Source organism: Pongo pygmaeus, chromosome 12 (genome assembly GCF_028885625.2).
Source record: "Pongo pygmaeus isolate AG05252 chromosome 12, NHGRI_mPonPyg2-v2.0_pri, whole genome shotgun sequence".
Classification (NCBI taxonomy): domain Eukaryota; kingdom Metazoa; phylum Chordata; class Mammalia; order Primates; family Hominidae; genus Pongo; species Pongo pygmaeus.
This window is the reverse complement of record NC_072385.2, coordinates 124,166,044-124,185,982: the sequence shown is the minus strand read 5'-3', so window position 1 is coordinate 124,185,982 and position 19,939 is coordinate 124,166,044. Positions and strand designations below refer to the sequence as shown.

Below are 19,939 nucleotides of genomic sequence, written 5' to 3'. Positions count from 1 at the left end.
ATAATGTCTTTGTGAACGCACATGACAGAATGCTTTCAGGATCAGCCAGGTTACCTCTTGAATGCTTTGCTGCTTAGAAATTTCTTCTGCCAGATACCCTGAATCATCTTTCTCAACTTCAAAGTTCTACAGATCTCTAGGGCAGGGGCAAAATGCCACCAGTCTCTTTGCTGAAACACAGCAAGAGTAACCTTTACTCCACTTCCCAATAAGTTCCTCATCTCCATCTGAAACCACCTCAGCCTGGACTTCATTGTCCATATCACTATCAGCATTTTTTTTTTTTTTTTTTTTTTTTTTGAGATAGAATGTTGCTTTGTTGCCCAGGCTGGAGTGCAGTGGCACCATCTTGGCTCATTGCAACCTCCGCCTCCTGGATTCAAGCGATTTTTGTGGCTTAGCCTCCTGAGTAGCTGTGACTATAGATGCATGCCACCATGCCCAACTACTTTTTTGTATTTTTAATAGAGATGGAGTTTCACTGTGTTGGTCAGGCTGGTCTTGAACTCCTGACCTCAGGTCAGGCCCACCTCCACCTCTCAAAGTGCTGAGATTATAGGCGTGAACCATCGCACCTGGCCACTAACAGCATTTTGATCACAATCATTCAACAAGTTTCTAGGAATTTCCAAACTTTCTTTCATCTTCCTGTCTTCTTCTGAGCCCTCCAAACTGTTCCAACCCCTGCTTGTTACCCAGTTCCAAAGTTGCTTCCCCATTTTCCAGTACCTTTATGGTGGTATTCCACTCCTGGTACCAATTTCCTGTATTAGTTTGTTTCCACACTACTATAAAGATATTACCTGAGACTGGGTAATTTATAAACAAAAGAGGTTTAATGGGCTCAGAGTTCTGCATGGCTGCAAGGCCTCAGGAAACTTAAATCATGGTGGAAAGCAAAGGTGAAGCAAGGCATGTCTTCCATGGCAGCAGGAGAGAGAGAGTGTGCAGGGGGATCTGCCACTTTTAAAACAGTCAGATCTCATGAGATCTCCCCCACTATCACAAGAACAGCATGGGGGAGACTGCCCCCATGATCCAGTCACCTCCCACTAGGTCCCTCCCTCCAGACGTGGGGATTACAATTCAAGATGAGATTTGGGTGGGGACACAGAGCCAAACCATATCAGCATCCAAGAGGAAATTTCAAGTATGCAGTTAGATGTAAAAGTCTGCAGTTCAGGAGAGAGGTCTGGGCTGGAGACATAAATTTCGAAGCTGTTAGTTTTATATTATAATCATGAAATCTAACATGCTATTGTTTGTAAGATACACCATTATTTTAAGTACTGCTAAAAAAGAAAAGAGTGCTACAAATTTGACATGCCAGTGATTGTAAGATAAATCTCAATTTCTAGGATATTAAACTGTGGTATGGGGGGGGACATTTTACAATTTGAAGATAGTAGCTAGTATTTAAAACTATAAGACCAGATGACATCACCAAGGTATGAGGACAGAGAGAGGACCAATAACTCAGCTCTAGGTCATTCTAGGGTTAAGATGTTTGGGATAAAAGAGGAACTGGCAAAAAAATTCTTGGGAACAATGTGAAGTAAGAGGACAGCTGAGAGAATGAGCACTCTGGAAACCAAGGGAACAAAGTGTTTCAAGAAGAGGGCAGTGATCAGCTGTGATAAATGCTGTCACTAGGTCAAGAAGGAAGAGGGCTGCAAAGTGGTTAGTGGAGCAGTGGGATCAAAACCTTGATTAGAATGGAATATAAGGTGGACTGAGAGGAGAGAGATTGGAGACAACAGATCTGGACTTTTTCAAGGCATTTTGCTGCAACAAGTACAAAGAAATTGCATGGTTGCTGGGGTCAAGGGAGAGCTTTTAAAAAGTGGGATAGAGGGGTGGAGCCAAGATGGCCGAATAGGAACAGCTCCAGTCTACAGCTCCCAGCGTGAGCAACGCAGAAGGCAGGTGATTTCTGCATTTCCGACTGAAGTACCGGGTTCATCTCACTGGGGAGTGCTGGACAGTGGGTGCAGAAGTCCCGGGTTCATCTCTCTGGGGAGTGCCGAACAGTGGGTGCAGGACAGTGGGTGCAGCACACCGTGCATGAGCCAAAGCAGGGCGAGGCATCGCCTTACCCGGGAAGTGCAAGGGGTCAGGGAATTCCCTTTCCTAGTCAAAGAAAGGGGTAACAGATGGCACCTGGAAAATCAGGTCACTCCCACCCTAATACTGCGCTTTTCCAATGGGCTTATCAAACGGCACACCAGGAGATTATATCCCACACCTGGCTTGGAGGGTCCTACGCCCACGGAGCCTCGCTCATTGCTAGCACAGCAGTCTGAGATCAAACTGCAAGGTGGCAGCAAGGCTGGGGGAGGGGCGCCCGCCATTGCCGAGGCTTGAGTAGGTAAACAAAGCTGCCGGGAAGCTCAAACTGGGTGGAGCCCACCACAGCTCAAGAAGGCCTGCCTGCCTCTGTAGGCTCCACCTCTGGGAGCAGGGCACAGACAAACAAAAGGCAGCAGTAACCTCTGCAGACTTACATGTCCCTGTCTGACAGCTTTGAAGAGAGTAGTGGTTCTCCCAGCACGCAGCTTGAGATCTGAGAACGGGCAGACTGCCTCCTCAAGTGGGTCGCTGACCCCCGAGTAGCCTAACTGGGAGGCACCCCCCAGTAGGGGCGGTCTGACACCTCACATGGCCAGGTACTCCTCTGAGACAACTTCCAGAGGAGTGATCAGGCAGCAGCATTTGCGGTTCACCAATATCCTCTGTTCTGCAGCCACCACTGCTGATACCCAGGCAAACAGGGTCTGCAGTGGACCTCCAGCAAACTCCAACAGACCTGCAGCTGAGGGTCCTGACTGTTAGAAGGAAAACTAACAAATAGAAAGGACATCCACACCAAAAACCCATCTGTACATCACCATCATCAAAGACCAAAGGTAGATAAAACCACAAAGATGGGGAAAAAACAGAGCAGAAAAACTGGAAACTCTAAAAATCAGAGCGCCTCTCCTCCAAAGGAACGCAGCTCCTCACCAGCAAAGGAACAAAGCTGGACGGAGAATGACTTTGACGAGTCGAGAGAAGAATGCTTCAAAAGATCAAACTACTCCGAGCTAAAGGAGGAAGTTCAAACCAATGGCAAAGAAGATTAAAAACCTTGAAAAAAAATTAGACAATTGGCGAACTAGAATAACCAATGCAGAGAAGTCCTTAAAGGACCTGTTGGAGCTGAAAACCATGGCACAAGAACTACGTGACGAATGCACAAGCCTCAGTAGCCGATGCGATCAACTGGAAGAAAGGGTATCAATGATGGATGATGAAATGAATGAAATGAAGCGAGAAGAGAAGTTTAGAGAAAAAAGAATAAAAAGAAATGAACAAAGCCTCCAAGAAATATGGGACTATGTGAAAAGACCCAATCTACGTCTGATTGGTGTACCTGGAAGTGACAGGGAGAATGGAACCAAGTTGGAAAACACTCTGCAGGATATTATCCAGGAGAACTTCCCCAATCTAGCAAGGCAGGCCAACATTCAAATTCAGGGAATACAGAGAAGGCCACAAAGATACTCCTCGAGAAGAGCAACTCCAAGACACATAATTGTCAGATTCACCAAAGTTGAAATGAAGGAAAACGTGTTAAGGGCAGCCAAAGAGAAAGGTCGGGTTACCCACAAAGGGAAGCACGTCAGACTAACAGCTGATCTCTCGGCAGAAACTCTACAAGCCAGAAGAGAGTGGGGTCCAATATTCAACATTCTTAAAGAAAAGAATTTTCAACCCAGAATTTCATATCCAGCCAAACTAAGTTTCATAAGTGAAGGAGAAATAAAATCCTTTACAGACAAGCAAATGCTGAGAGATTTTGTCACCACCAGGCCTGCCCTAAAAGAGCTCCTGAAGGAAGCACTAAACATGGAAAGGCACAACTGGTACCAGCCTCTGCAAAAACATGCCAAATTGTAAAGACCATCAAGGCTAGGAAGAAACTGCATCAACTAACGAGCAAAATAACCAGCTAACATCATAATGACAAGATCAAATTCACACTTAACAATATTAACCTTAAATGTAAATGGACTAAATGCTCCAATTAAAAGACACAGACTGGCAAATTGGATAAAGAGTCAAGACCCATCGGTGTGCTGTATTCAGGAAACCCATCTCACGTGCAGAGACACACATAGGCTCAAAATAAAGGGATGGAGGAAGATCTGCCAAGCAAATGGAAAACAAAAAAAGGCAGGGGTTGCAATCCTAGTCTCTGATAAAACAGACTTTATACCAACAAAGATCAAAAGACAAAGAAGGCCATTACATAATGGTAAAGGAATCAATTCAACAAGAAGAGCTAACTATCCTAAATATATATACACCCAATACAGGAGCACCCAGATTCATAAAGCAAGTCCTTAGTGATCTACAAAGAGACTTAGACTCCCATACAATAATAGTGGGAGACTTTAACACCCCACTGTCAACCTTAGATAGATCAACGAGACAGAAAGTTAACAAGGATACCCAGGAATTGAACTCAGCTCTGCACCAAGCGGACCTAATAGACATCTATAGAACTCTCCACCCCAAATCAACAGAATATACATTCTTTTCAGCACCACATCACACCTATTCCAAAATTGACCACATAGTTGGAAGTAAAGCACTCCTCAGCAAATGTAAAAGAACAGAAATTATAACAAACTGTCTCTCAGACCACAGTGCAATCAAACTAGAACTCAAGATTAAGAAACTCACTGAAACCCACTCAACTACGTGGAAACTGAACAACCTGTTCCTGAATGACTACTGGGTACATAACAAAATGAAGGCAGAAATAAAGATGTTCTTTGAAACCAATGAGAACAAAGACACAACATACCAGAATCTCTGGGACACATTCGTAGCAGTGTGTAGAGGGAAATTTATAGCACTAAATGCCCACAAGAGAAAGCAGGAAAGGTCTAAAATCGACATCTTAACATCACAATTAGAAGAACTAGAGAAGCATGAGCAAACAAATTCAAAAGCTAGCAGAAGGCAAGAAATAACTAAGATCAGAGCACAACTGAAGGAGACAGAGACACAAAAAACCCTTCAAAAAATCAATGAATCCAAGAGCTGGTCTTTTGAAAAGATCAACAAAATTGATAGACCGCTAGCAAGACTAATAAAAAAGAAAAGAGAGAAGAATCAAATAGACACAATAAAAAATGATAAAGATGATTTCGCCACCGATCCCACAGAAATACAAACTACCATCAGAGAATACTATAAACACCTCTATACCAATAAACTAGAAAATCTAGAAGAAATGGATAAATTCCTTGACAAATACACCCTCCCAAGACTAAACCAGGAAGAAGTTGAGTCTCTGAATAGACCAATAACAGGCTCTGAAATTGAGGCAATAATTAATAGCTTACCGACCAAAAGTCCAGGACCAGATGGATTCACAGTCGAATTCTCCCAGAGGTACAAGGAGGAGCTGGTACCATTCCTTCTGAAACGATTGCAATCAATAGAAAAAGAGGGAATCCTCCCTAACTCATTTGATGAGGCCAGCATCATCCTGACACCAAAGCCTGGCAGAGACACAACAAAAAAAGAGAATTTTAGATCAATATCCTTGATGAACATTGAGGCAAAAATCCTCAGTAAAATACTGGAAAACCAAATCCAGCAGCACATCAAAAGCTTATCCACCATGATCAAGTGGGCTTCATCCCTGGGATGTAAGGCTGGTTCAACATACGAAAATCAATAAACATAATCCAGCATATAAACAGAACCAAAGACAAAAACTACATGATTATCTCAATAGATGCAGAAAAGGCCTTTGACAAAATTCAACAACCCTTCATGTTAAAAACTCTCAGTAAATTAGGTATTGATGGGATATATCTCAAAATAATAAGAGCTATGTATGACAAGCTCACAGCCAATATCATGCTGAGTGGACAAAAACTGGAAGCATCCCTTTGAAAACTGGCACAAGACAGGGATGCCCTCTCTCACCACTCCTATTCAACATAGTGTTGGAAGTTCTGGCCAGGGCAATCAGGCAGGAGAAGGAAATAAAGGGCATTCAATTAGGAAAAGAGGAAGTCAAATTGTCTGTGTTTGCAGATGACATGATTGTATATCTAGAAAACCCCATCGTCTCAGCCCAAAATCTCCTTAAGCTGATAAGCAACTTCAGCAAAGTCTCAGGATACAAAATCAGTGTGCAAAAATCACAAGCATTCTTATACACCAATAACAGACAAACAGAGAGCTAAATCATGAGTGAACTCCCGTTGACAATTGCTTCAAAGAGAATAAAGTACCTAGGAATCCAACTTACAAGGCATGTGAAGGACCTCTTCAAGGAGAACTACAAACCACTGCTCAATGAAATAAAGGAGGATACAAACAAATGGAAGAACATTTCATGCTCATCGATAGAAAGAATCAATATTGTGAAAATGGCCATACTGCCCAAGGTAATTTATTGATTCAATGCTATCCCCACCAAGCTACCAATGACTTTCTTCACAGAATTGGAAAAAAACTACTTTATAGTTCATATGGAACCAAAAAACAGCCCGCTTCGCCAAGTCAATCCTAAGCAAAAAGAACAAAGCTGGAGGCATCACGCTACCTGACTTCAAACTATACTACAAGGCTACAGTAACCAAAACAGCATGGTACTGGTACCAAAACAGAGATATAGACCAATGGAACAGAACAGAGGCCTCAGAAATAACACCACACATCTACAACTATCTGATCTTTGACAAAACTGACAAAAACAAGAAATGGGGAAAGGATTCCCTATTTAATAAATGGTGCTGGGAAAACTGGCTAGCCATATGTAGAAAGCTGAAACTGGATCCCTTCCTTACACCTTATACAAAAATTAATTCAAGATGATTAAAGACTTACATGTTAGACCTAAAACCATAAAAACCCTAGAAGAAAACCTAGATAGTACCATTCAGGACATAGGCATGGGCAGGGACTTCATGTCTAAAACACCAAAAACAATGGCAACAAAAGCCAAAATTGACAAATGGGATCTAATTAAACTAAAGAGCTTCTGCACAGCAAAAGAAACTACCATCAGAGTGAACAGGCAAACTACAGAATGGGAGAAAATTTTTGCAACCTACTCATCTGACAAACGGCTAACATCCAGAATCTACAATGAACTCAAACAAATTTACAAGAAAAAACAACCCCATCAAATGTGGGCGAACGGTATGAACAGACACTTCTCAAAAGAAGACATTTATGCAGCCAAAAGACACGTGAAAAAATGCTCATCATCACTGGCCATCAGAGAAATGCAAATCAAAACCACAATGAGATATCATCTCACACCAGTTAGAATGGCGATCGTTAAAAAGTCAGGAAACAACAGGTGCTGGAGAATATGTGGAGAAATAGGAACACTTTTACACTGTTGGTGGGACTGTAAACTAGTTCAACCATTTTGGAAGTCAGTGTGGCGATTCCTCAGGGTTCTAGAATTAGAAATACCATTTGACCCAGCCATCCCATTACTGGGTATATACCCAAAGGATTATAAATCATGCTGCTATAAAGATACATGCACACGTATGTTTATTGCGGCACCATTCACAATAGCAAAGACTTGGAACCAACCCAAATGTCCAACAATGATAGACTGGATTAAGAAAATATGGCACACATATACACAATGGAATACTATGCAGCCATAAAAAATGATGAATTCATGTCCTTTGTAGGGACATGGATGAAGCTGGAAACCATCATTCTCAGCAAACTATCGCAAGGACAAAAAACCAAACACCACGTGTTCTCAGTCATAGGTGGGAATTGAACAATGAGAACACATGGACACAGGAAGGGGAACATCACACTCTGGGGACTGTTGTGGGGTGGGGGGAGGGGGGAGGGATAGCATTAGGAGATATACCTAATGCTAAATGATGAGTTAATGGGTGCAGCACACCAACATGGCACATGTATACATGTGTAACAAACCTGCACGTTGTGCACATGTACCCTAAAACTTAAAGTATAATAATTAAAAAAAAATTTTTTTAAGTGGGATAAATGGTAGCATATTTGTGTAGTGATAGGAATGATGCAGGAGAGAAGAAAAATTTGCAATGGAGAGAAAGAGTAGATGTGAATCTTTGAACAGATATCTTTGAATATACAGAGAGGTGGGATCAAGTGCACAAACAGAGAAACTGGCTTTAAACAGGAGTTTGAATCATCCAGAAGAATCAGGCAGAGGCAGAGTATGTGGTAGAGTTGCTGGCAGTGGTAACCTGTGGGAACCTGTGGAAGTTTTCTCTGTGTTCATGCTCATCAGCCAGCTTTCTGGTGTAGCCTCCTTCTCACGGGGCTTCCGTATAGGGAGGGGATATGCTTGACAGAGGACACAAGCATCTTATTTCATTCTCTGAGGTTTTTTTGTTTTTGTTTTTGTTTTTTTGCTTCATTGTCTTGTGAGCCTCTTTACCAGGAGTCTTAGTCTTATCTTCCTGTAATAAGATCAAGTTTCTTGGCCTGCAGGGTTGAAATCATGGCTTTTTGACTGTGATCGGTTTGCCTGGGTAATGTCAGCTAATGAGGTCTTTAGGTAGCCAGCCAGCTGACCTTTTTAGGGACACTGTCATTTCAACAGTACATGTGTGAACAGTTAAACAGTAGTATGAGATAGTATATCCTTGTTGATTACATGTTACAAATCATGTGTGCTATAGGAGTTCAAGGAAAGGAGAAATCACTGAAGAATGGGTTGGAAAGATGGCATGATGAGTAAGTAATGAGTTAGAGAGAGGGAGGAAAAGGCATAGTTCAGGCAGGAGAACCAGAATTAACAAAGATACAAAGCAAAAATTTCCGAGGTAGGTTTGGTAAAAAGAAGCCAGCTAGCATGTGTGGAGTCATTGATGCACGATGTTTTCAGTTTTCAGTGGTGAAGATATTAGCGCTGTAAGAGAGATGTTCATGGAAGAAGGAGACCTGATGGCAAGGCTGGCAGCCGGTTTCCTTGCCCATCCTTGTCTGTGACTGCTTTCGAAGAAGCACTGCTGGGAGCTGTCAGGAACATGTTTCAGAAGTAAAGGGACTTGGCAGGCAGTTGCAGTTTTCTAGAGTGGTTTCTTTTAGGGTGTTTGTGATAGGAGTTGTTTAAGTTCACAGAAATTAACTGTTTAAAACTGTTACGCAATAATTTTATTTATATTGTTTTGCAAACAGGTATTAGAAGATAATCTAAGTCATTCAGACTGGGCTAGTGAGCCTGAGCTGCTAAGTGATGTCAGCTGTCCTCCTTTTCTTGAAAGTGGAGCGGAGTCTCAGTCTGACATCCACACTCGAAAACCTTTCCCCATCAGCAAAGCATCACAATCAGGTAAAAATGAGAACCAAACCATTTAGAATTTTAAAGCTGTTATGCCCCTTAAAAATAATTTAGTCTAATCTTCTGATAATCCAAGGAAAGGGAATTTGGTCTAGCAAGGAAGAATGACTTACTGAATCATATGGCTAAGACAAACTAAGTGAAATCTTAGCGCAATTTTTTAAAAGGCACATTGTCTCCATGTGAGTTTTTTGTGTGTGATTTTAAAGGGACATAAAGTTCAAGTGGATCCAGAAAGAAGGAGGCTACTTCAAAAAGATCTATATGTGTGGGCTCAGCGTCTTCAAAGAAAAGTTGTAGCAGAAAAATGTTATCATGTAGCCATATAGTAAAGTAGACAAAGATGATATGTCCAGTTTCTAAGCATAGACTAAAGCAAGCTGAGTAAAATTTACCTTGTTGCATGTGTGTTTTACTTTCTGATATAATTCCATAACTTGAAATAAATAAGGAATATATTTAAGATTAAAGTATAGGCCTTCATTCCTTTATCAGTGTATCCACATCTCTTGCTGGACTGCACAGTGACACGGATATCAAATAAGTTACTTTTGGTGTAAAGTGTTAGGATCATTGACTAATTGGGCAACAAGGAATTTCTGGAGTTTTCTTCTCCACCTTTTCAGACAAGCCTGAGCTCAAATAGTCCTAGAAGACCATGAGTGTAAAACCATCGAAACTTTCTAATAAAAGATATTAGCTCCTTTTAAAGCATCATGATTGTTTTGTTTACCTATGTGTAACAGTTTTGTTTGCTTATTTGTTTTTTTTTTTTTTTTTTTTTTTTTGAGATGGAATCTAGTTCTGTCACCCAGGCTGGAGTGCAGTGGCACAATCTCGGCTCACTGCAACCTCCACCTCCCAGGTTCACGTGATTCTCCTGCCTCAGCCTCCTGAATAGCTGGGATTACAAGCATGTGCCACCACGCCCTGCTAATTTTTGTATTTTTAGTAGAGACGGGGTTTCACCATGTTGGTCAGGCTGGTCTCGAACTCCTGACCTTGTGATCGGCCCGCCTCAGCCTCCCAAAGTGCTGGGATTACAGGTGTGAGCCACCGTGCCCGGCCTGCTTATTTTTTTTTTCGGTGAATGATGATCCCTAGAGCTTTCTTTTAGTTTTTACATTAAAAGTAATCAATGGCCGGGTGTAGTGGCTCACACCTGTAATCCCAGGACTATGGGAGGCTGAGGCGAGCAGATCACTTGAGGTTAGGAATTTGAGACCAGCCTGGCCAACATGGTGAAACACCATCTCTACTAAAAATACAAAAATTAGCTAGGCATGGTGGTTTGCACCTGTAGTCCCAGCTTCTTGGGAGGCTGAGGCAGAATTGCTTGAACCAGGAGGCAGAGGTTTCAGTGAACCAAGATCACACCACTGCACTCCAGTGTAGGTGACAGAGCAAGACTCCATCTCAAAAAAAAAAGAAGTAATTATTAATGAAACTTAATATAAAACTATAAAATGCAGATAGTCACAAAGAAAATAAAATCACCAGTTATTGTACCAACTAGAAATTACGGCTACTGCTATTGTAGCTCATTCCAGAAAGTTTTTCTTCATGTATGTATAGGGAAAGAATTTATTTTGTTTTTGTAAAAATTTGAATTATTTTTTCATTCTTTAAATTTTTAAATCAAAATTCTACAAATCATTCTATAAGTCTTGTTATAAAAAATCGCAAAAATAAAAAATTGTTTAAAGTTGTAGTCCACGGTGGTGGACTGCACCTATTGTAATCCCAGCATTTTGGGAGGCCAAGGAGGGAGGATCAGTTGAACCCAGGAGTTCAAAACCAGCCTGGGCAACATAATGAGACCTCCATCTCTCAAAAAATAAAAATTAGCTAGGCATGGTGGTGCATGCCTACAGTCCCAGCTGCTCAGGTGACTGAGGTTGCAGGAGTGCTTGAGCCAGGAGGTCGAGGCTGTAGTGCGCCGTGATCATGCCACTGCAATCTATCCTGGCCGACGGAGCAAAACCTTGTCTTAAAAAAAAATAAAATTTGTAGTCTACCTTCAGCTAATGTCCTGTTCCCAAGAGGCATTCATTTTCAGCTCTTTTGTAACTTCCATATTTCTGTATCACATGCTTCTAGTATTACATCTTGATTTCTGGTTTGGGACATAGCTATTGAATTCCGTTTTAGCTCTTTCACACATTCCTCACCGTCCCTTATCTGCACATAGTCACCAGTACATGCATGTGCATTTCTCATTCTCTCTCTTCTCAATATAATTGCTGTAATTTTTTACTAGATCAGTATTTACTGCTTAAATTATTATAAATGTATACGCATTATTTGGACTGAGCCGTATAGCTTACTATGATTACTTTTTCTGTATATCCTGTGGTTTTCTTGGAGTTGATAATTGTTATTTATTTAGTTTTCTGTTTATTACTACTGTATAATTTATTACTAATGTATCTCCACACTTCCTCCCAGTTCTTATAATCTCTTAATACCTTACGTATTCTATCAGTTTCATCTTCTGGAAGAAGTCTCCCTGGAGCCTCTGATCTGCTCTGATCTAGAATGATATCGCTAGACCTGTGGCCTGGCTGACTTTAGGATCTCTCCTTTTTTGTTGTTGTTTTTTTTGAGATGGAGTCTTACTATGTCGCCCAGGCTGGAGTGCAGTGGCGCGATCTTGGCTCACTGCAAGCTCCGCCTCCCGGGTTCATGCCATTCTCCTGTCTCATCTTCCCAAGTATCTGGGACTACAGGCGCCCGCCACCGCGCCCAGCTAATTTTTTTTTGTATTTTTAGTAGAGACGGGGTTTCATCGTGTTAGCCAGGATGGCCTCAATCTCCTGACCTTGTGATCTGCCTGCCGCGGCCTCTCAAAGTGCTGGGATTATAGGCGTAAGCTACTGTGCCTGCCCAGGATCTCTCTTTACCACCATCCTGAGATTCTGTCATTTTTCTTTTGTTGGAATTTTTTATTTTCTGCATCCCATTTCTTCTTTCCTGGATTACCCTCTCATTTTTGTGGAGCATCTTTTATTTCACAGAGAATATTAATGATATTTCACCCCTGACTTGATTGTTTTGGCCTCTGCTTTTTACAGGAAAGGCTTCAAACGTTTAGTGAGCCTAAGATAGCTATTCTTACTTAAACATGGAGACTAAAAAGTTGATAAAAGGCTTTATTTCCGCGGTTAGTCTTGTCAGCTCTGCTCTGTATGCAAGGTTATTTTCTCAGTGAACCCCAGCATTATCATTATTAAATCTTTTCCTCCCGAGCTGATCAGATTCCTCAGAGAAATCTCTTTGAGTCTTCTGTTTGGCAGGTTTGTAATCTTGGCTGTCACTGTTCTAGGAACTGGGTAGGAAGAAGAAGACTGGAGGGGAATGGGGGGGATTGTTTTAGTATTCAGTATGTAAACTTTCACTTAAGCCTCCTGTTTTCACTTCTCAACAGTGCATGTGAGTGGCATGCCTTATTCTAGAGACCCTTCTCTCTGGAGAAGAAATTTCCAGTTTTTGGCCAAGACTAGGGAGGGGCATCACTTAGCTGCATGGATTTGGGATAAGAATCTGGATGTCTGGCTGGGTGTGGTGGCTCACGCCTGTAATCCCAGCACTTTGGGAGGCCGAGGCAGGCGGATCACAAGGGCAGGAGATTGAGACCATCCTGGCCAACGTAGTGAAACTCCGTCTCTACTAAAATACAAAAAATTAGATGGGTATGATGGCACACGCCTGTAGTCCCAGCTACTCACAAGGCTGAGGCAGGAGAGTGGCTTGAACCCGGGAGTTGGAGATTGTGGTGAGCTGAGATCACACCACTGCACTCCAGTCTGGGCAACAGAGCGACACTCCATCTAAAGAAAAAAAAAGAATCTGGATGTCTAACTGCTTCTTAATCTGGATTTTAAGCAGTCATCCTGGTGTTAGGCCTGCCTTCATCCAGTTTCTAGGGGTGTGAGTTTCTCCAATTCCTGAGCCTTCTTTAGGGATCCCCAGTGAAAACTGCTTTTTGGCATATTCCCCGCTGCTGGCTTTGAATCTAGCTTTCCCAGGACTGCCAAGCCAATAATCACCTATCTGTATGCTTTCTGACTTCTAAAATTGTATTGTTCTTGTCACCTTTTTCATGTTATTTGTCCTCAGGTTTACATGCTTAAAAAATTCTCTTTATAATTGTGATAGCAGGAGAGAGCAGAGGCTAACATGTGTTTTCAATTTGCCACCTTAACTGGAAGTCCTTACACATTACAAGGAATATACAAAAAATTGTGTGTGTGTACATTTATTTTATGGAAATCTGTGACTTTATATATTCATTCAAAACCGATGGTCCTTAAACTTTAGCATCCATCAGAATCACCTGAAGAGCTTGTTAAACCTCAGTAATTTGCATTTCCATTACATTCTCAGGTGATACTAATACTGCTGGTCCAGGAGTGTACTTTGAGAACCACTGATCTAAAAGTATTATGGACATTGTTTTGTAGCATACCATTGCATGGAATTACTTAATTAAACTTCTATTCTTGGCATTTAGGTTGTTCTAAATTTTTTTATATTATAAACAGTGCTGCCACAACATTCCCTGACCCGAAACCTTTGCATGGTTTCAAATCATTTCACTGGGATGAAATCTTCAAAGTGGAACTGTTGGGCCTATTTGCACATCAGGTTTCTACTCTGTGCTAGAGACTGTTCTGGGCACTGGGACATAATGGTGACAAGACTGTCCGCCTTCAAGGTGTTTATATTGTAGTAGGAGGAGATAGGCAATAAGCGACCAAATAAAGAACATTTTAGTCACTAATAAGTGCTATGAATAAAGGACTTACAGAATTTGGAGAAAGGGATTTTGAGGAGTTATTTTGAGAGTTTGTGTTTAAGAAAGTGTAGCTTCTCAGGGTCATTCCTAGTCCTGCTGCTTTTCTACCGTTACTCCTTATGTGACTTCACCTAATACCATAGCTTTAACCAACCACCAACTATATGCTGAAACTAAAATTCCTATCTCTAGTCCCACCTCTCCTTCAAAGTATAGATTCTTATATTCAGCTGCTGACTCAACATTTCTGTTGGTGTATTTAATAAGATTCACACTTAATACATATAATTCTAACATTGTGATTTCGCTCATCAAACTGGATTTTTTTTTTTGCCATCTTCCTTGTCTTGGTAAATGGCAATGCATTCTACTTGTTGCTCAGGCCAACAGCCTTATAATCATACTTGTTTTCTTCTTTTCTCTCATGCTTTACATCCAATCTATCAGCAAATTCTTTGACTCTGCCTTTAAAATCTATCTAGAATCCAACCATTTCGCACCAGCTGCAATGCTACCACTCCAGTCCAAGTACCAGTCATGGCTTTCCTGGAAGAGTGGTCTTCTGTTTCTACTCCTGCCCTCCCATAACTCCATTCTTCCCACAGCAGCTGGAGTGACCTTTTTAAATACATAAACGAGGTCCTGTTGCTTCCATGTTTTAAAACTCTCCAGAAACTTCTTATACTTAGAATAAAATCCAAAGTACAAATAATGACCTACAAAATTCTACATAATATAGTTCTTAATCTCTCTTCAGTATCGTTCCCACCACTTTCCCTCAGAAATTTCTGTTCTTATAAAGAGAAAGAGGTTTAATGGACTCATAGTTCCACATGGCTGGGGAGGCCTCACAATCTTGGCAGATTTATGTAGGAACTATATTATGTTGCATCCCATGATGCTCTCACTACACTGGCCTTTTTGCTGTTCCTGCAGTTCACTCCTGCTGATATACTTGGTATTCTTCCCAACATCCTTAAGACTTACTTTCTGAATTAATTCAGGTATCTGCTCAAATATCACCTTCTCAATGAGATTTCTCTGACACCCATATAAAATAGCACATATCTCTTCCCTTCCCATCACTTAGTATGACTCTACATTGCTATTTTTCTATGTAGCATCACTATCTGTCAATTGTAATTTTTTTTTTTTTTTTTTTTTTTTTAGATAAAGTCTCTCCGTGTTGCCCAGGCTAGTCTCGCATTCTTGGGCTCAAGTGATCCTCCTGTCTCATCCTCCCTAGTAGCTGGGATTACAGGTGCACACCATGGCACCTGCCTCTGCCAATTGTATTTCTTGTTTGTTTGTTTATTGGTCTGTTTCCCATTACTAGAATAGAAGTTCTAAGAGAGATGAGACATTGTTCACTTGTCATTTCCTGAGACATAGAAGAGTGGCACAAAGAATGAGATGAATAAGCATCTGGTGAATGAATGAAGATACCATAATGTCATATGGTAGAGGATACCTGGAAGATGGGGATAGGAGAAGGTGCTGCTCTAGCTAAGTTTTGGAGTTTTGGAGAGGCCTTGTAGAGAAGGGGACATGGGAGTTGAGGTCAGAGTCAAAGCAGTTACACATCTTTTGTTGTGCATTGTAATTGTGTATCCTTTCCTTTATTTAAAAAATTGTTTATATTCACTATTAAAAAATTCAAATGTTCAAATGCTTTTTTTTTTGGAGACAGAGTCTTGCTCTGTTACCCAGGTTGGAGTGCCATGGCATGATCTTGGCTCACTGCAACCTCCACCTCCCCGGTTCAAGCAATTATCCTGTCTCAGCCTCCCAAGTAGCTGGGATTACAGGCGTCCACCACACCCGGCTAATTTTTTGTATTTTTTAGTAGAGACGAGATTTCACCATGTTGACCAGGCTGGTTTCGAACTCCTGACCTCAAGTGATCCACCCACCTTGGCCTCCCGAAGTGCTAGGATTACAGATGTGAGCCACCGTGCCTGGCTCAAATCCCTCTTTAGAATCCTGTCCCATCCCACTCCCACAGATACCATGATTACGTTTTTGGCGGATTTTATTCTAGTCTTTCATTACTCTTTATTGCCAAATTGCTCTTTGTAAAGGTTTTATAACTAGTTTTAAGATATTTGTATTAGTCCATTTTCTTACTGCTATGAAGAAATACCCAAGACTGGGTCATTTATACAGAAAAAGAGGTTTAATGGACTCACAGTTCCACAGGGCTGGGAGTGCCTCACAATCATGGTAGAAGGTGAAGGAGGAGCAAAGGCACGTCTTACATGGCAGCAGGCAAGATGAGCGTGTGCAGGGGAACTACCCTTTATCAAACTATCAGATCTCGTGAGATTTATTCACTCTCATGAGAACAGCATGGAAAAAACCCACCCCCATGATTCAATTACTTTCCCCAGGTCCCTCCCATGACACGTGGGAATTATGAGAACTACAGTTCAAGATGAGATTTGGGTGGGGACACAGCCAAACCATGTCAATATTTAAAATGCCTGTTTAGATTTTTTGTTGTTTTTCTTTTGTTATCCAAATAGTTACCTGGATTTTTAAAAATCTCCATTTATCTCCTAAGAAACGTCTGTCTGCTCTGGATCTCTGGATGGAGTTGAATACTCACAACGAAAGGAGAAGGGAATCGTGAAGATGACCGTGCCACGGACACTTGCCTTCTGTTATCTGTCCTTACTTTGGCAGAGAGAAGCAATAACACTTTCAGATCTTTTGAGGTTAGCTAGACCTCTTGTATAATAATATTTTTGCTGGTTACTACATGAACTAAGTAGACAAACTTTGGATATTTTGATTTTTATAAGAAGGCTTAACTTGAGGAAGGAACTGGAAAGGTTGAGTAGCCTGAATTCTAATTCTGAAATGTAATCCCCCCTGGACTAGTAATTCATCTTCTTGATTTTCTTATTTATGTAGTAGAAATTATAGTACTTACCACACATGGGCTATTGGAAAATTAATTATCTAATATAATCTTTTGAAGAGAAAAGTGACATTTAAGTACCTGAGTAATATTAGTAAATATTTCTCATTTCTAAGAAAAGATAAACAGGTGATCTTTACATTAGCAAAATGGTTATTCGTAGTTACACAAAAGCATATATTGGCGTTAAGAGCTAAAATATAGGTTGTCTATGTTTATAAGGAAAAGTTGAAGACAAAACTGTAGAAAGGATGTGTTATCCAGATAGTAAGCATTTATATTTTTCAGGATAATCTACGGAGTGTTTTGGTTAATGAATAAATTACAGTTTTATGTGTAAGAATTTCTCACTTAATAGATGTGCCAAAATTCTTATGTGCTGATTTTTTTCTCCTTGCTTTATATGTGTTCTGCATAGTAACATTTGGGTTTAATCAATATGTAGGGTGCTTTTAACAGCACAAATTAGGAACCAAACTGCTGGGTTTGAATCCTGGCTTTGCCACTTATTTATTATATGACCTTGAGTAAGTCACTTAATTTCTCTCTGCTTTTGTTTCCTCATTGGTAAAATGGGGCTAATATTAACTACCTCATAGGGTTGTAACTACTTTCAATAATTAGCGCTACATGGAAAGCATGTAGAGCAGTGTCTGGCACATAATAAGACCTCAGTGCTAGTCATTATTATTTTTGTTTTCATCATCACCACCATCATCATCATTATTGGCACAGCCCCTTTGATTAAATGTAATGCCTCCAGTAAATGATGATAGTGCCTTTGAATTTGGCCACATCAACCAAATAAAAACGCTTTCCTCAGGTCTGATTAACTCTGCAAGCAGATAGCCCATGATTCAGTGAGTTTTGCTATTAATTTAAAAACCTGATCTTGCTTTGTATGCCCCCATTGGGTGATCTCATCTTTTCCCAATGCTTTAATTACCACTATACTGATGATTCTCAAATTTATATCTCTAGCCCAGACTTGTCTACTGAGGGCCAGACCCATAGATTCATATGTACAGCTGTCTGCTGGACACGGCTACTTAGATGTCTTTATGATATCTCAGAATCAGCATGACTAGAGGTTCATCATCTGTCTCCTTGATCCAGCTCCTTCTCCAGTGTTCTCTTTGTTAGTAAATGCCATCCACCCTGTTGCATCCTATCCAGAAGCCTAGGAATCATCCTTGACTCTTTCCCCTCTACGTACACTGTTGGTCATTATGTCCACTCAGTTACATGTCCAAAAACTCACAGAACCATTCTTCTCTGCATTCCCTCTCTCTCTCTGTCCTCTCTACCCTCATTTGGATTGCTTAATAGTCTCCCAGATGAGCTCTGTGTCTGTAATCTTGTGTCAGTTCTATCCTTTCCTCCTGATAACCAGAAGGATCTTACAAAAACATAAATCTAATCATGTCATTAGAGCTGGATAAAGGGGCTAGCCATCCTACCCAGGACAATCTATAAGGGGCTAACAGAACTCTCCTAGAAATCTAACAAGTTGGAGAAAGTCGTATTTACCTGGAATTCTTCTCAGGGAGAATATTATATGTGGTTGGAAGAATAGGGATAATACCGATACTACCCACCCCTCTTCTCTCCCTCCCTCTTTTCTCCTCTCTCTCTCTTTCCCTCTCCTCCCCCACCAAGGGCAATTCTAAAATGCCTTCAAGGAGATTAAATCTAGTTAGCTGGGGGGCTTTTGTTTTGCCCTGTGGAATATACAAGTTTGGGAACAGAGCTTAGTTGCTTGGGGCTATAGGAGAAGAGACTCTCACCATTGATATTCTTCCTTTGCTTTTCTCCCAGAAAGAGCTCTAAGTCATAAGTTCTCAAAATGTGGCCTCCTGACTTAGAGCTTCAGTATCACCTGGGAACTGGTTAGAAATGTGAATTCTTAGACCTATCCTACACCTTCTGAATCAGAAACCTTGGGGTAGGACCTGATAATCTCTGCTTTAAAATAAGCCCTTCAGGGGATTATTCTTTTTTTTTTTTAATTGTTTATTTTTATTTTTTTGTAGAGATGGGGTCTTGTGATGTTGCCCAAGTTGGTCTCAAACTTCTGGCCTCAAGCAAGCCTCCTACCTTGGCCTCCTGCCTTGGCCTCCCAAAATGTTGGGATTATGGCATGAGCCACCATGCCTGGCCCAGAGGATTCTCATGGATGGTAAAGTTTGAGAACCACTGCCAAACTTTGAAAAAATATTTAAAGAACACGGTTTTAAGGGAGTACGTTATTAGCCTGGCCAAAGTACCCACATACCTTAACACTGTGCATGTCACTCCCTTTTTAAGTCCTCTAGCAGCATCCATAGTAATTTGTATTGAATATCTACTATATGCAGGTGTCGTTCTGGCATGTAGACCCTTGCGATGCAGTTGTGAATCATATAGGTCAAGTCCTTGCTCTCACAAATTTCAAGACCAGAGGAGGAAAAAACAAACACATACATATGGTTGGTGCAAAGGTCATTGCAGTTAATGGCAAAAACCGCAATTTTACACTAATCTGATAAATAAGAAAAGGATCAGACAGGGAAAGGCTATTCAGAAGATTAAAATAGGATGGTATGATATATCGAAAATGACTAGATGGGTACTCTAGATTGGTTATTCAGGAAGGCCTCACCAAGAAGGTGGCATTTACTCTGCACCTTAAATGAAAATAGAGCCAGTGTGAATATCAAGAGTACAATAGACCTCACTTACCACAGAGGATATGTTCCAAGACATTGGATGCCTGAGAATGCAGATAGCACGGAACCCTATATACACTATGTTTTTTCCTATGTGTACATTCCTATGATAAAGTTTAATTTATAAGTTAGTA

The 19,939-nt window shown here is 40.9% G+C and overlaps 1 protein-coding gene across 4 annotated transcripts in view; it reads left to right on the top strand.

The window, feature by feature from the left end:
* Positions 1–19,939, top strand: part of TAF1B (TATA-box binding protein associated factor, RNA polymerase I subunit B) — a 95,750-nt gene that overhangs the window by 16,740 nt on the left and 59,071 nt on the right. For 3 of the 4 annotated variants that reach the window (XR_010123150.1, XM_054474420.2, XM_054474418.2), the window contains exons 6-7: positions 9,214–9,367; positions 16,738–16,891. Coding sequence is in view for 3 of the 4 variants with exons in the window: in XM_054474420.2 (XP_054330395.1) it covers positions 9,214–9,367; positions 16,738–16,891 (308 nt within the window). In the remaining variant the exon portion in view is untranslated. Of the gene's footprint in view, positions 1–9,213; positions 9,368–15,510; positions 15,669–16,737; positions 16,892–19,939 lie in introns of those variants that run through there. The other variant, XM_063648977.1, reaches the window with a different exon arrangement.